Genomic DNA, 11,601 nt, shown 5'->3' on the forward strand with positions numbered 1-11,601 from the left:
AAATGCTTGTCCTAACCACTTGTCCTCCGGAAGGTTTTACCCCCTTCATGACCAGAGCATTTATTTGCTATTAAGCATTGCGCTACTTCAACTGGCAATTGCAACACTGTACCCAAATGAAAGCTGATTAGGCCTGCCTCTCTCCAGGTGGTGCCTCCAGTGTTTTTTGCCTGCTCCCTGGGCTTGGTCATGACTAAGCCTCGGGGGCAGGGCTTGGATATCGGTGGGCTGAAGCCTCTTTCACTTAGATTACAATTGGGTTTTGTTGGTGTGCAACGACTGGGGGGGGGGGGGTTTCTTGACTGCATGCATTATGCAAGGATGGGCCCTTTCTATCCCAGCACCCTCCTTCCCCAGCATGGGTTACTGGAATCGTAGATGGCATCCAAAGCTTCCTTAATTTATGAGCAAATAGTCAATACCTCAAGCTGCATCCTGGTTGATGCACTAAAAGTGGAGTTCCACCCATTTTAGTCACTTTAGATGTATGTAATCCCCTTTAAAACGACTTTTACCAATGGAAAGTTTTTTTTTTTTGTTGCTAGTAAATACCTGATTTTCTGCTTTATTTATCCTCTTCTCACTTCCGGGTCCGGTCGGCGATTACGTCATTCGGCGATTCGCATTGTGTGCTGGGATGTATCTCAGGGCATGACATCTCGCATTATTACACAGGACATGAGCTGTACTGCGTTTTCTGCCCCGCCTCCGCCCCGCCTCCTCTCCGTGAGCTGTATGTATGTAGTGTATTGAGGCCATGCTCCGCCCCGCCTCCTCTCAGTGAGCGAGGACTGAAAGCATTATATCCTCACTGAGCTCACTGAGAGGAGGCAGGGCGGAGCATGGCCTCAATACACTACATACATACAGCTCACTGAGAGGAGGCGGGGTGGAGGCGGGGCAGAGCACGCAGTGCAGCTCATCTCCTGTGTAATAATGCGAGATTTCATGCCCTGATATACATCCCAGCACACACTGCGAATCGCCGAATGATGTAATCGCCGACCGGACCAGAAAGTGAGAAGAGGATAAATAAAGCAGAAAATAAGGTATTTACTAGCAACAAAAAAAACTTTCCATTGGTAAAAGTCGTTTTAAAGGGGATTACATACATTACTATGTAATCCAATTTATTAAAAAATGGGTGGAACTCCACTTTAAGAAGGTAGACCCTCTTCCATATCCAGATGGTCAAGCAGGTCTTGCCTAGGATGGACTTTATGGGATATGTTGTATTGCAAACAACCTTTGTGAGTAGAAGATACTATTATACAGTAAAGTTTTATCAAACAAATATGTGACCTAAAGGCCCGTACACATGATCAGATTATCGAACGATCTGTGGTCCGTTTTTTTGTGGCATGCTAGTCTCATGTCGAAACTGAAGAGGTTATTTTCATATGAAAATTCCCGTACGACAGAATTCTACTACAGAAGTGATGTCATGTGTTGAATTGTTTTTTATGTGTGCTTTCGTTTCTGAGCATGCCTAGTCTTGCTCTAACGATTTTTTTTCAGACGAAAACTGTACTAATTAAATGAAAATCGGACGTTGTGTTGACATACGATAAAAATGTTATAGCCTGCACATCCAGTTTTTGTCGTCTGAAAATCCGTAATCGGCTGTCGAAAGCACCGTACTAACAATCCGAAAATTGGCAGATCGTTCGTCGGATGAAATTTCCCTTCCGATTTTCGTATCGTGTGTACGGGCCTTAACACTGGCTAGGAACTGAAAAACGGATCTTACCCAATGAGCTTGGGTCTCCATCACAGTGATCTTTATCATGATGGTGGACATTCTCTGAAACATCTTCCACCTACAGAAACAAGACATGTTAGCTTTACTCTTCCACAGCATTGCTGTCACACCCCCACCAATTCCGACGTTTTAACAGTACTGGATAATATCCCAAAGTTCCCGACAATTGCTCACCTCTCCAGTCAACAGCTCAACAATCTGGTTGATGACCTCTAGGACTTTCTTGCCAGTTCTTTCAGGCTTCAGAGTGGGAGGATGTGGCTTTTTATTGGGGTGATGGGTGGATGTTGCAATGTCACCAGATATCTTCTTCACTACCATGTAGTCCTGTGTATTAAGGGATAGATTCAGGTCACTAACCAATACAAAAATATCCCCTTACATTGGCATTAACCACCTCAGCTCCCGAAGGTTTTACTCCTTTTATGACCAGGCCATTTTTTGCTATTTAGCACTGTGCTACTTTAACTGGAAATTGCGCGGTCATGCAACACTGTACCCAAATTAAATTTATATAATTTTTTTTTTCCCCCCACACAAACAGAGCTATCTTTTGGTTGCGATTGATCACTACTGGGTTTTTTATTTTTTATTATATAAACTAAAAAATACCAAACATTTTGAAAAAAAACAAAAACATTTTCTACTTTCTGTTATCAAACATCCAATAAAATCACATTTTCTCAAAAAATGTAGGTCAAACTGTATTCCGCTACATGTCTATGGTAAACAAAAAAAAAAAAAAATCCCACATCCAACCGTGAATTTTTGGGTACACTATACTATTGGGGATGCTAGTATAAGTCCCGGGTCACACTACCGCGACTTGTCAGGCGACTTGGTCGCAGTCCATTCAGTGCTATGGGAACTGTTCTAATAGGAGCGACTCAAGTCGCTCCGACTAAGAAAAAGTTTCCTGTACTACTTTTGACAGAAGTCGGAGCGACTTGCGCATTGACTTCCATTATGTGAAGTCCGTGCAAGTCGCGGTGTACGGCGACTTCACTAATCGCCCCCGAAGTTGTGTCGGATCAGTGTGAACCGAATCTAAGTCTGACTGTGAGCAGGATATGGACCCGGACAGACACTATACTAGTAATGGTAGTGATGAATGACTTATAGTGTGACAATCAGAGACTGGCGTTAACTGACACTGGCTGGGGAGGGGGGAAACTAACTGACACTATCTGACGTGGCAAGTGACACCAATACAGTGATAATACTGTACACCAGGGTGTGAAACTCAATTTCATTGTGGGCCACATCAGCATTAGTGTTGTCCTCAAAGGGCCGATTGTACCTGTAAGACTATGCATATACTTAGAAGTATGCAGTGTACAGAGTGTAGAGTTCACAAGTGTGCTACATACAGATTGCAGAGTTCAGGGGTGCGCTATGTACAGACTGCAGGGTTGAGGAGTGTATGACATATAGAGTTAAGGGTTTATAGGTGTGCTATGTACAGAGTGCAAAGATAAGAAGTATGCGGTGTACAGAGGTCAGGAGTGTGCTACATACAGATTGCAGAGTTCAGGGGTGCGCTGTGTACAGACTGCAGGGTTGAGGAGTGTATGACATATAGAGTACAGGGTTTATGGGTGTGCTATGTACAGAGTGCAGAGATATGAAGTATGTGGCGTGCAGAGGTCAGGAGTGTGCTGCATACAGATTGCAGAGTTCAGGGGTGCACTATGTACAGACTGCAGGGTTGAGGAGTGTATGACATATAGAGTACAGGGTTTATGGGTGCGCTATGTACAGAGTGCAGAGATATGAAGTACGCGGTGTGCAGAGGTCAGGAGTGTGCTACATACAGATTGCAGAGTTCAGGGGTGCGCTATGTACAGACTACAGGGTTGAGGAGTGTATGACATAGAGAGTACAGGGTTTATGGGTGCGCTATGTACAGAGTGCAAAGATAAAAAGTACACGGTGTACAGAGGTCAGGAGTGTGCGGAGTACAGAGTGCCCCCCACCCCCCAAAAAGCTTCCTTACATCTCATCTGCCGGGCTCTAGTACCTCCCGGTAGTGTAGGTGACTCCGCGTCTTTCTCTCACTTGAAGGGAGATCATTGGTCGGCATTGCTGTGCCCTGCTGTGAGTGCATGCAGGGTAGGCAGGAATCTGCAAGAGCTGGAAATGGCGGAACTGAGTTCCACCACATTCCAGTTGAGAAAAAGCCTTGGGTGCGAGGGCCACATCAATTGGCCTGGTGGGCCGGATACGGCCCACGGGCCTTGTGTTTGACACCTGTGCTGTACACTGTCACTGTACTAATGACACTGACTGAGTGACAGGGGTGATCAGGAGGCCGATCAAAGGGTTAACCGTGTGTCTGACAAGTGGAGGTGTACTGATTTTACTCGCAGACTGGCTGGATTTGCCTCCTTATCTCAGCTATGAACGATAAGGCCCCTTTCACACTTATGCGACCTAAAAGTCGGGCGATTTTGCCGGAATTTTGACTGGACTTGAAGCAATGCCTATGTCTAATGGACCTCAAACCGCATTAAAAATCGTCCCAAAGTAGTGCAGGGACTACTTTGAAGTTGTTGCAACTTGAAGTCATACAAATATGAACGGTACACATTGGTAATCATGGAGTACGACTTGTAATGCGAAAAGGGGCCTAAGTGAGATTAGGAAGCAGAACCAGCCAGATCTGTCTTGTGGGTTTACTAACACACACACACAGGTCTCTGCCATCAGCAGGTTCACAGCCTAAATCATTGGCTGCGAGCCTGCTGACAAACTCGTACTGTGTCCAACCACAGCACGAGAAGCAGGGGGTGCACGCCTGTAAGTAATGAAGTTCCCCCAGAACATATGGGTACCTTCGAGGAGGAACAACAAGGCTGCTGGCCAGCAGTAAGTTAAACTGCTGATCGGCAAGTGGTTAACCTCTTCCTGCCCATGCTACAGCCGAAAGACGGCTACAATGTGCGCCTAAATTGCCGGGAGGGCGTCCGTGTATGCGGGTCACGCGCAGCTTGCTCTGTGATTAGCAAGTCATTTCATTATCAGTGATAAGCTTCAGCATGTTCATACTAAGATCCGAACCCACATGTATTATTGTGGCTAATGCCCTGGCAGCAAATGATTGGCCACTTCAGCTTCAGCATCCTAAGAGGCTCACATACGTGGGTTCAGGTCCTTGTCCAAACTGAGCTCATTACTATAGGAAGTAAGAATAATGTTACGTGACACACCCAGAATTTTTTTTTATTACTATTATTAAAAAAGTATCTCTAGGCAAAACTCTTTTTTTTAGTATTGGATAGGTAACCTCGTTTTTATTTTTGTTTGTGTCTTTGTTAGGGAAATTTACCCCTCTATATGTACTGGTGACCTTTTTTTCCCCCCAAGAATGAACGAGAAAATACAAAATTTTAGAGTTGTCCTCAGAACAAGAGGCAGGGGATAAACTGCCACTTGGGGAAACTGTCTAACTCAGCCTTTCTCAACCTTTTTAACACAGAGGAACCCTTGAAATAATTTTCAGGTCTCAGGGAACCCCTGCTAAAAATGACTATATCTACGACTCATGATACATTAGTGTGATGGTCAGTGGGATGAATGATCCTTACACTTGTGGACATTGGGAAGAATTACCTTCTTCCAGAAGGCTAAAAAAGATCAATGGTGTCAGGGGGAACTTATCTTACATAGTTACATAGTAGGTGAGGTTGAATAAAGATAAAAGTCCATCCAGTTCAACCTGTGTAGGTGTGCGTGGCCGTAATCATCTCTCATACCCCTGAATGTTCTGATCCTTGAAATCCTTGAGATGTACGTTTTAAGCCCCGTACACACGCATTGATTATCGGCCGACCGATCGTCCGTCTTTTGTCCAGAGTGGTGTTTTGTTGGTTGAAATGTGCCGAGACTGCACACAAATTTTCTCGCCCGACAAAATTCTACTTCAGAAGTGATGTCATGTGTTGGTTTGCTTTCTATGTGTTCTTTCTTCTCTGAGCATGCCCAGTTTTGCGCATTAGATTTTTCCCTGTCGAAATCTGTACTGACTGCATGAAAATCTGACGTGTTTTGACGGCGGACAAAAATTTTATAGCCTGCACACCAGATTTTTTTCGGCCGAAAAGTCGGAGTCGGTTATCGGAAGCATCATACTAACAAGCCGAAAATCGGCAGATCGGTCGTCAGACGAAAATTCCCTGCCGATTTTCGACGCGAGGCTTAAGAGTCTTTTGAAAGCCACCATACTTCCCGCAGAAACCACCTCTTGTGGTAGAGAATTTCACAATCTTGTAGCCCTAACAGTAAAGAACCCCCTGCGTTACCTGAGGTTAAAACGCTTCTCCTCTAATCTGAGAGGCAAAAACTGCTCATTGCTCAAGGAACCCCTAGAAACCTCTGGAGGAACCCTAGGGTTCCATGGAACCCTGGTTGAGAACCACTGGTCTAACTTCTTGTTGCATCTTTGAGACAGGAATTGAAGGGAAAAAAACAGCAAAAATCAACATAATGGGGGTGTTATCCCCTCCCTACTCCTTCAAAAAAAAATTGGCTGTACATAAACGTTAGTAAAGGAAAAAAGTTGATGTCATTGGACAGAATCCTCCTCACCTCTCCAGTCAGTAGGTAGATGATCTCCAGAGTAAGCTGTACAATTTGTTCAGTCATATGACTCCCGTCACTCTTCATTTCCATTGGGATTTCTGGCTGCTCTTTGTAGGTCTCGCTGTCTTCAGGTTGAATCGTTGCTACATTTTCATTCAGATAAACCTGAACAGGAATGTAAAAATGAATAAAATCTGAATTTTTGGTTTACCTGTAAATTCACGATACACAAAAACCACGATTAGGCAGTAATCTCTGGATAGCGGTCAATGTCTCCTTTATCACATCAAATCTCCTCTAAATATTTAGGAACTTGGATGATCATAGAAAACAAAAATCTCCCCATAGTGTAAAACCATAATTGAAGGGCTTTATTAAAAAAAGGTAGAAAACTTATATCCACTCTGCAGTTTACAAGCGATTCAGATACAAAAGGTGTGATCACAAGTAGTAGCCAACAGGCGCAAACTCAGTACGAGTTGTTATCCGAGTTCCTAAATATTTAGAGGAGATTGGATGTGATAAGAAGACATTGACAGCTATCTAGACATTACTGCCTAATCGTGGTTTCAACACCTTTTGCTTGAATGACTCTTTGCCGCTGGCAATAGAGTCCATTAACTCTGGTAAGCGATTTTGACTCTCCCCTTTGGTGGGGGTCACACCTATTTGGGAATCTTCCATTCTGAACACGGAATCTCCTTTTGGAAGCGGACTTTATCTTCTGTTTGAACACATATTACAACTCGATATTCACATTTTTTGGAGGACTTTATGTTTATGTTTTTTCATTGATTTATACAGTGGTTGCACATTTGTAATCTTGCACTTTAAATGGTTATGCATTTTTATAGTTATTTATATACTGAACAATGTATGTTAGTTTATTATATGTAAGCACTTTAAATGCATGATAAATTGTATGCATCTTTATGTAAATTCATTTACACATAAAAAAGGTATATGTATTTAAGCGTGGCACTTTTCCTTTTTTGCTTTTTTGCAAAGTCATAGTAAGCATTTTTCTTCCTCCAAAACACGATGAGTCTCCCTCCTCAAGAAGGCACATGTACAGGCCCTCTGAAGACGTCACTACGCTCTGACGAAACGCGCGTCAGGTGGAACGCACGCCGCACGCTTCCGGGTAGCCTGGTGGGACGCAAACCGGCAGTCGCCGCTCTCCATTCCCAGGCACATACCCGCAGCTGGCGTTTACTTGTTTTTTAAACCTTGTACAAATATTTTATCGGCATTAACAATAAACACCACTTTTTAATGGTACTGCACTACTGGAGCACTTTTTTGTCCCCCTCTTAATTTGGACCTGGAGGATCGGTTCCCAAACAGAGGAGCGTCACGGACCATAGTGAACCACAGAGCCCAGCAGTTACCCACAGGCTTGGGAAGCCACAAGCTCGTAAGGTCTTGTTACTGTACGGTACTCAAGAGTGTGGTCCGGTGAGTGTGCACCCCTTATATTACAAGCTATGCCGAATACACCAGCAGTTGGAATATTGGATAAATCTTACTAAGGCACTATTTGCACAAGACCACTTATGAACTTTATATTGGGACTCTAATAATATCCGACACATTTAATTTATTATATTGTATCTATTGATGTATTTATATTTATACTTTACCCAGCACTTTGCACTTTAATATATTTATATGTATGCTAATTTTGGAGGAGGTTTTTCACCCATAAGAACACAAATTTTTTTTCACCTGATTACTTTCACTATTCAGGTGTGGGAACAAGGAATTGTTCGTCCCTGATTAAATAGGAGCAAGCACTATATTAACCCCTAGGGGCTTAAACTCTTACATGTACAGGCCCGTCTGAAGTTTGCCAATGAACACCTAAATAATTCAGAGAAGGATTGGGAGAATGTTCTGAGGTCAGATGAAACTTGACTTGCCGTGTTTGGAGGAAGAAAAATACCGACTATGACCCGAAGAACACCATCCCTACAGTCAAGCACTGAGGTGGAAACATGATGCTTTGGGGTGGTTTCTGCTGAAAGGTACAGACCGACTTTGCCGCATTGAGGGGTCAATGGACGGGAGAATCCAAACAGGGAAGACCGCTCTAGGTGAGGCTGGAATCAGGTGCCGGTCGGATCCGCAATCCAGGATAGCTTCATACAACAAAAGGAATGACCGCACTTCCGATGAGTTTCAAAAAGGAGTGTCTTTATTCCACATCAATCGGCAAATACAGATACACACTGTGAGTGCAGGACAATCGGTGGACGCGTTTCACGACTGGATGTGTCGCTTATTCGTCAATGGACGGGGCCATGTATTGTAAAATGTTGGATGAGAACCTTCTTCTCTCAGCCAGAACACTGAAGATGGATTGTGGATGGGTCTTCCAGCATGACAATGACCCAAAACATACCACCAAGGCAACAAAGGAGTGGCTCAAGAAGAATCACATTAATATCAGGAGCCAATCTTCCAGTGAGGAGGCAGAGAGAGCCGCAGAGCTGAGGCACCACTCTGGATGGAGACTGGGCTCAGATAAAGTATAACGCGGCAGGAGCTGACCACAAAAGGTTTTTTTACCTTAGTGCAGAGCATGCAGTACGGTAAAAAAAAAAAAAAACCTTTAACCATTTTAACTTAATTTTACATGCAGCCCTTTGGTCATCTCAGGTCTGCACTTGGCACCCCCCATATTTGGAAAGTTGTCACATATTAGGAAAGTAGTGTGTCACCTTTCATGAGATTTATGGATGCCAGTGGTGGAGGGTTTCGTAAAACATCTACACTCACCGGCCACTATACTAGGTACACCTTGCTAGTACTGGGTTGGACCCCCTTTGTCTTCAGAACTTCCTTCATTCAGTGCATTATGTGCTGTTTACCGCAGTACATTTCTGTACGTTACTGCACGCTTAACGCAGTATATTTCAGTGCGTTACTGCAGGTATAACGCAGTATATTTCAGTGCGTTACTGCATGTATAACGCAGTATATTTCTGTACGTTACTGCACGCTTAACGCAGTATATTTCTGTACGCTACTGCATTCTTAACGCAGTATATTTCTGTGCGTTACTGCATGTTTAAAACAGAATAATTTTTTAGTGCATTATGTGCTGTTTAACGCAGTATATTTCTGTGCGTTACTTCACGTTTAACGCAGTATATTTCAGTGCATTATGTGCCGTTTACCACAGTACATTTCAGTGCGTTACTGTACGTTTAACGCAGTATATTTCTGTACATTACTGCATGCTTAACGCAGTAAATTTCAGTGCGTTACTGCACGTTTAATGGTTGTGCTTGAAAATCCCAGTAGATCAGCAGTTTTTGAAATACTCAGGCTACCTTGTCTGGCACCAATAACCATGCCACGTTCAAAGTCACTTAAATCCCCATTCTGATGCTCGTTTTGAACTTCAGCAAGTCATCTTGACCTCAACAAGGCATTTTCCTCCACACAACTGCCGCTCACTGGATATTGTCTCTTTTTCAGACCATTCTCTATAAACCCGAGAGATGGTTGTGCGTGAAAATCCAAGTAGATCAGCAGTTTTTGAAATACTCAGACCAGCCCATCTGGCACAGACATCGGGCAACAACCATGCCACGTTCAAAGTCACTTAAATCCCCTTTCACCCCCATTCTGATGCGGAGCTTAAACTTCAGAAAGTTGCCTTCACCACGTCTAGATGCCTAAATGCATTGAGTTGCTGCCATGTGATTGGCTGATTGGAAATTTTGCTACCAAGCAATGAAACAAGTGTACCTAATAAAGTGGCCGGTAATTGTATTTATGTGCTTCCAGCTCTGGCACAGCCTGTACCTCCACAACAGAAGCAGGCGAGCGTCTGCAATCTGCATGTCTACAAGTAGTAGTTTTATCAGTAGCTGCATTCCTGTTGCAAAAATACATTTCAATACACAGAATATTGTACATTCGGTGCTGCCTAATAAGATACGACTGCAAACCCATGCAGGACTTCCACGGTGCAAGACAATAAATACAAAAACACAGACCTGAAGTGTCCCCGGAGTGTCCCCATTCCCCTCTTCCCTTACTGTCACAGCAGCTTCCATCTATAACAACACACAGCATACTCCAAGGGGGTCTGGCTGCAGACTGGAGCTCCACTTTTGACAGGAAACATGTGACCTCCACTCCACCTTTTTTTTTTATTGAACTTTATTATAACAAACAATGAATGGCTGCAGCTGGAGCTCCACTGTCGACGGGAAATGTGACCTTCACTACACCTTTTTTTTTTTTTTTATTAACTTTATAGTAACAAACATTCAAAAGACAGTAGAAGCAACTCGTGGAAGTGGAGGTCACATGTTTCCTGTCACATCTGCGTTTCCTCGAGTTCTCGGCAAGTCAGAGTTTTCGGCAGAACACCGGTGTTCCGTGAAAAAACCCTACCCGTGAAAATTCCCTACCCTCGTCACTTCCTCTTCACATACGTCATGGAACAGCTGAGCCCTATCCGGCTGCAGACTGGAGCTCCACTCTCCACAGGAAACATGTGACCTCCGCTGGTTTTTTTTTTATTCAACTTTAACACTTTTGCGTTTTTTGCACACATGTTTAACCAGTTGAAGACCAAGGCATTTTCTGGCGCTTTTTGTTGACATGTGAAAATCATTTTTTTTTTTTGCTAGAAAATTAGAACACCCAATTTTTACACAGTAAAACCTTGGAATACGAGCATAATACATTCCCGGAAACATGCTTATAATCCAAAGCACTCTTATATCAAAGCAAATTTCCCCATAAGAAATAATGGAAACTCAGATGATTCGTTCCTCAACCATTTATTCATAAATTCTTTAGTTTATAGTCTATATAAAAAGATTAAAGCAATGTGATAGGTTGTGTACCCATAAAATGTCCATCCACAAATGGCGCTTCCAAAAGGGGATAAGAAGCAAAATCCAGCAGGAGCTACAGAGTATAAAAGAGAAGGCGCCTCTAAAGTGTAGCAATATGGTTACATTTAATGAAGGTTCAACATTTAGCCACTCGAATGGTTGATGATTAAAAGAGGCACCTCTAAGTATGCAGGCATCCGGAGTAAAGCTGTCCACATAGACTGTCCTCCTTACCGCTGTCAGTCTGCAGTCATGACCGGGAAGACTAACCTGCAGTAGAGCGATCTGAAAGCGAGGCTTGAAGCACTCGTGGAGCACAGTGTGGAAGGGATGACATCGATGGCGGCGCAGAGGACGGTCTATGTGGACAGCTTTACCCCGGATGCCTGCATACTT

General features: G+C 43.5%; 1 protein-coding gene across 1 annotated transcript in view; it reads right to left on the reverse strand.

Moving 5' to 3' along the window:
- Nucleotides 1-10,462, reverse strand: part of LOC309562962 (uncharacterized protein) — a 12,276-nt gene extending 1,814 nt beyond the window's left edge. The window contains exons 1-4 of the mRNA XM_082267289.1: nucleotides 10,354-10,462; nucleotides 6,350-6,508; nucleotides 1,937-2,089; nucleotides 1,751-1,820 (exon numbers count right to left, since the gene is read on the reverse strand). Of these exons, the coding sequence (XP_082123415.1) occupies nucleotides 1,751-1,820; nucleotides 1,937-2,089; nucleotides 6,350-6,508; nucleotides 10,354-10,413 (442 nt within the window). The 5' untranslated portion in view covers nucleotides 10,414-10,462. The remainder of the gene's footprint in view (nucleotides 1-1,750; nucleotides 1,821-1,936; nucleotides 2,090-6,349; nucleotides 6,509-10,353) is intronic.
- Nucleotides 10,463-11,601: the final 1,139 nt, after the last annotated feature.

This window comes from Pelophylax lessonae, assembly GCF_965119305.1.
Source record: "Pelophylax lessonae genome assembly, chromosome: 9".
Lineage (NCBI taxonomy): Eukaryota > Metazoa > Chordata > Amphibia > Anura > Ranidae > Pelophylax > Pelophylax lessonae.